This window comes from Glossina fuscipes, unplaced genomic scaffold, assembly GCF_014805625.2.
Source record: "Glossina fuscipes isolate IAEA_lab_2018 unplaced genomic scaffold, Yale_Gfus_2 1, whole genome shotgun sequence".
Taxonomy (NCBI): Eukaryota; Metazoa; Arthropoda; class Insecta; order Diptera; family Glossinidae; genus Glossina; species Glossina fuscipes.
In genome coordinates, this window is record NW_023998415.1 from 31,409,405 (window position 1) to 31,415,232 (window position 5,828).

At 38.7% G+C, this 5,828-nt stretch overlaps 1 protein-coding gene across 2 annotated transcripts in view; it reads right to left on the bottom strand.

The window, feature by feature from the left end:
• Positions 1-8: 8 nt before the first annotated feature.
• LOC119631513 (mRNA (2'-O-methyladenosine-N(6)-)-methyltransferase) overlaps positions 9-5,828 on the bottom strand; it is a 9,811-nt gene continuing 3,991 nt past the window's right edge. The window contains exons 2-5 of one of the 2 annotated variants that reach the window (XM_038023798.1): positions 3,588-5,519; positions 3,400-3,525; positions 3,211-3,339; positions 9-1,442 (exon numbers count right to left, since the gene is read on the bottom strand). In XM_038023798.1, the coding sequence (XP_037879726.1) occupies positions 635-1,442; positions 3,211-3,339; positions 3,400-3,525; positions 3,588-5,503 (2,979 nt within the window). In that variant the 5' untranslated portion in view covers positions 5,504-5,519 and the 3' untranslated portion in view covers positions 9-634. The remainder of the gene's footprint in view (positions 1,443-3,210; positions 3,340-3,399; positions 3,526-3,587; positions 5,520-5,828) is intronic. The other variant, XM_038023799.1, reaches the window with a different exon arrangement.

Consider the following 5,828-nt stretch of genomic DNA (forward strand, 5'->3'; position numbering starts at 1 on the left):
AAAAAAAAAAAAACAAATTGGAAAATAAAGATACGAGTTGAAACTTAAAGCATAAATTGCCCCTTTTATGTTTATTACATCTTAACACAAATGCCAGTGATATGGTCGACAAGGTCGATCCGTCTAGCATCGTACTCTTTTATTGGATGTGAAATTATTGCTCTTCACTCCAAATTCCTTTTTTTTTTTGTTTTTTGTTTGTTTTTTTATAAATGCTAATAAAAATTTTTAGTAAATTTTTGTTCAGTACGTAACTAAATTACTTGTCTGTATATGCCTATTGCCCAATTTCGTAATAAGGGTTCAGTTTGAGAACAAGGCTCCACAAGTTACAATATATATTTACAATATTATTATATAAAGATTTTTGTGATAAACAAATATTATGGGGATGGAGTTCTAACCCATTGAATGCAATGCAATATTTGTTACCAAAATCATAACTGATTGGGTCAACGATCAACATAGTAAAAGATAGGTTCTGCCTCAGTTAAACTATCCGCACCTAGTTGATGCTTAAAGTAGATGTGTGAGATTTTTTATAGTCACTATGAAGTAAATATTCTTTATATACATCAAGGATAAAAGAAATTAAAATTACGCTTTGTGAAATGAAGTTGCGCATTTGATCTCTTTAAACAGCTGAATTAATGACAGTGGCTGCTACCGTAGTTGTTATAGAAGACGCCGATCCATTGGTTGTAGCGTTATTTCCGCCTGCAACCAAACTAGCAAAAGCGGCCGCCGCTGCCGCAGAAGTAGCCGAACTTGTAGCTGTGGCTGTGGCTGTGATCGACACAGCGGTTGATGGATTAATAACACTAATTGCAGACGAGTCCATTAACGGCGCTGGAGACAGAGAAGTAGTCGATGATGTAGGTGAAGAGCAATCGCTTTGCACACTTAAACCTGGCGAAGCTGACGCATGATAATTAGAAGGTGGCGTATGTGGCGATAAAGGGGAAGGTGACATATTCGAACTGCCGTAACTACTGCTAGCCGATGAGAAACCCGATGATGTTGAAGCTCCTGAAGGTGAAGCCATACAAGCTGTTGTTGCCGCCAGAGTTGTAGCGGTAGACAAAGAGGATCCTGCCATTGATATGGTAGACGTTGGAGTAAAGCCCACAGTTGTGTTGATATTACTAGTGGTATAAATCTGTGAATGTTGTGGTGTCAGACCACTCGTAGTTGGTATCGACGATGATGATGGAGATCCAGAAGAGATTAAAGAAGAATTACCTGTTGACGAAGTAGATGCTTGCGAGGATGAGTTGGCCGCCGCTTGACGTTCTCGTTCGCGTTCACGGTCTCGTTGCGGCCTAAACGCTTCACGCAATGCTTCCACTCGATTTTCATTCGGACCCCAGCGGGCGTGGCCAGCACTGTTCTGCAACCAAACCACCTGTGTGCCTTGCATACATTTTACATTCACATCGGCTCTAAAATGAAAATAGTGAAATTCTCTTATGAAAAGCTAACGCATTTACATATATTTTTAAAAATGAACATATAGGCTGGATGCAGAGGTGGATATAAGACCTCTTTCTTGAACGTCTTTCTCCATTTACCAAATTGTTTTTGACTAACAGAAACATCCAATGTATCTACCAAATCTAAAATCGATATCTTCATATTGGCGATCAGGAGCGCCAATAGCACACACCACATAGACGGACAGACATGGCAAAATCAACGCAGAAATTCACGCTGATCAAGAATATATATACTTTGCAGGGTCTCTGAAGCTTCCTTTTTTGGTCCGTTTTGGACGTTACGTACATTATGGGAAAAAAACAAAATGAGTATACCCTCGCCTTACAGCGATGGATATAAATACAAAATGAAGTAAAAATAATAGTATGATCACAATTTTCATCGAATCAAAACCAAAAAACACATTAGTCAATATTTATTGAAACTACACAGATACATAGATTTGATTTCTAATAAATTTATTTTTAGAAACCCACGATCTTTAAATGACATCTGTCACATTTCGTGTCATTTCGACTATATGTTTACGATTATCATTGGTTTTTTCATGAGAGCCTGCGTATGACGTGAGATCGGAAAAATAAATCTACATTGTCCAAATTAGGTGTATTTAATTTCTATATCAAGTTAGTGCTATAAACCAGTTTTCATCATAAGATAGCGAAAATTTGCAGTTTTTTTGGCATACAAAGGTTTACACATTTTGCAGGAGAGGATTCAAAAGTGTTTGAAATATTTGAACATTTTTTTCGCATAACGACCTTTTCAAAATAAGACGTCATATAAGCAGTGTGTACCTAGAAATAGCCTGACCCGATTCATTTTCTTGCACTTTCTTTCCTGAGCCGAAACGGATCAATGTACAAAATTTTATCAAAATAATTGAAAAATCAAAATATTGTTCAATAAAAAAACCCCTGGGGCAGACATCAGCCACGTGGACAGGCTTACATTAATTCTAAAACAGAGTCTGAGTAGATCGATGAATATAAAAAAAATATGGGCGTTTCTTAAACGTTTCGGTTCTTATTTTGCGCCAACTTAATATAATATACCTTCTCCGCCAAGTGATGTAGGTTATGCATACCGTTCATAGTCAGCATTGGTTTAAAAATTGTTGCGATAACTTTTCTCTGTCGAAAAAATACTGAAACTTATTCTTGATAATCGAAAGTAGAGTGCAAGAGGTAGCAAACATCCTAAAGATGACGAAAGAGAGTCTATTCACTATTTTGCAAAAAGTTTTAAGCATGAGTAATAAAGATACCATGTCATCAGTCGATGGCTATAATGCCAAACTTACATGAAATAAATTTTGAATTGCTGTAAGTGCTATCTGTTTGCAAATATTGAAAGAATGCTTCAGAGAAAAAGATTTTTATCGAATAAGATCATGACAGAAATTGGCACACACTTTGAGATAGAGAGAGAGAGAGAGAGAGAGAGAGAGAGAGTCTTGATAATTCGTCCTACAGAAAAGACATCGAAATGATAAAGAAGCCTTGAACTGTTTCCATCATTCTGAAAGAGGCCTACGATGAATAATATCGAATTTAAAAAAAAAAATGTATATTTTTACCTAAACGCGCAAATTATCGACAAACGTATTCAATATTTGCAGAGATTTGTTTGTCAAGCCTTGGCGTATCCTACAAGTTACTAACTTATCACAGGAGCAAAAAATTGCAATAAAGGAATTGTTTTTGTACTTACTTCGGTATAATATGCTGATATCCGTGCCGATATTCATGAGCCATACCCAACACTACCATAGAACGACGTTTATATATGTTTTCCTCCAACTTGGCTAGGCTTTTCCATTCGGGTAAGAAAACGATAAAGCTAACAATATGATAAACGTAATATATTTGCGTATGTAGCATGATTTTTTTTATCGTTTACCTTAAAGGTTCCATAGAATCGTTTAACAGTTTATCAATATGGACCAAAGCGGCATCAATTAGTTCTTCACAGTGTGGGGGATTAACTTGAAATGAACCTGACACTGGTTTGAAGTCTAAGAAAGGTCTGATTGAAAACAAATCATTTAAATGTGCGTATAGAAAATTATATTAAAAAAATCGTATTACCCTCTAGATCCAAAGTAAGCGTCAGTATCGGCAAATGCTGAACAATACTGGCGAAAATATGAATTGAATGGCGAAGCAAAACATTCGAAAGTTACGCCAAAATGACGATGTAAGCACTCAAAAACGGGAGTGGGTAAGGAGGCTTGTGTTAGTTCGGCTTCTTGTGACGAGTTTAAAGCATTGCCCAAAAATGTTTGATATCGTTTTAGTAAACACCATACCCGTCCAATGAACAGATCAAACTTTTTATCATCAAAACAATTGTAACGATAGAGTTGTTCTAGTTTTTGCAAATGTGTCAAATTAATATATTGAGCATCTGGTTGGTTGAGCGTTGAAGGTGTGTATTTGATAATCATGTGATCTCGATCTTGTACATATTCTATTGCGGGCATACGAGGTGAGGGCACCGCAAATTGTATAGGATAGCACCAGACTTTTTTTAAGTGGGGCGGCGGTGGTGGTGGTGTAGGTTCTGGTATGCCATGCTCCTTTAGGAGTTGCATATGACGCTCACGTATTTTGCGTGCATGCTCAGCGGACATGTGATATATTTTAGCACACAAAGCTTCCACTGAACTTTTGACGGTCTCGGTGAGATGTGGTTCACACTGTCTTTTCAAATGAGCCAAACGATCTTGAAAATCTTCATAGCTAGCTCCGACCGTGCGACGCAACCATTGAAATGTATCTTCGACATTCCATTTGACAACCTTTTTCGATTCAGCTGGCGCCGAACGAGATTCTATTATCTGTTTAGCTGCTTCGGCGTAACGTGATAATTGCTTACGAGCATCTCCAGTGAATTTTGGTTTGACAATTTTTATTGGGATGTCGGACATTATTTCACGATACATTGATGGTGATATTTCCGGCATGCAATTGCTGGGTAACAGAGGGTCGCAACCGTTGTCAATCACTTTCCGTTCAATCAGCCAACGGTTAAATGAATCCTTAGGTGCCTTAATACTCTCTCGACGCATGCAAAGATCTTCGTATGTTTTTACCAATTTCATTGTGTAAGCAGCGCGTAGTGCTTCGATCTCGGGATGGGGTTGCGGCAATAAAGTTGGTGGCCTTTCTACGATAACAGCATTCGTGCATACCTCCAAGTCCCACGGTCCCGCCAAAATGAATTTTTTCATGGGTGGCTGCTGGTGTCCATGCGCATGCATATGCATATCATCTGAAGGCCGACGTTTTAAATTGTGATGCTGTTGTTGCATGTGTGAATGTGAATGGTGCAAAGGTGGTTGACCGCCGGCATGACAAATGCCCAGCGGGTCAGTAAGTGGATCAAAAGGGCGCGCCCCTGGCATCTCCCACAATGATTCGCCTGTTACTTTATTCCAATAGTATGGACGATTTTCACGCTTTGACCAAAATTTTCGCCAGCCCTGACTAAATAGCTCAGGCGTTAGCTCTTCACCATAACTGCCACCTTGATACATCGACGGTGTGCCCTGCGGTGTATGAGCCATTACGCCATCCATGAGTGTAGGACCTTGCTTTGCGGGAGTTGAAGGGGAAGAACAGCTGGGACCTGCCGGTGAATTAGCGCCTGACATCATGCCGCTGCCAACTAATGAACTATTGTTGTTGTTGATTGCATTAGGATCATGAGCTAGACTTGCAGGTGTGCTGCTAGTAGATGCTGTTATTAAACTTGCATTCACGTTGGTGTTGGAGGCGGTCAACTGCTCCCAGGCACTTTGTCCTGCTGTAACTATGCTAACACCCGCTGCAACACTTCCACTGTTATTACCGGTGTTATTTTGCGGCATAGTTATGTGCCCCATCATAGGCGTAACTGTGCCTGTGGAAGCTATAACTGATTGCGGCATTAGACTAGGTGTCAATGATGACGCTTGTTGTGACGGTAAGCCGTGCAGATTGTGCATATTGTTAGCTGCCATAAAAGAAATGTATTAACTGCAAAACAAAGGTAGTAAAAAGGATCTTCAAAAGGAAACATGAGGAAAACATCGTAATTTGTCGGAAATCGTATTTCCGAAATGTAATAGCACAAAAAAAAAAAAAAAAAAAAAAAAAAAAAAATGAGAAAGACGTGCTTGTAAAAAAATGTCAAGAATTCTGCTTCAGTAGAATACGGCGAACGTAGATAAACACATATTCGCATGGCATTCATTTCCAACATTTGAGTAAAATGCAAACGATTAAGTGGTGTTTAAAAAGCATGAGTATAACAATAAAAAAAATAAAATAATACGGCAAAACCCA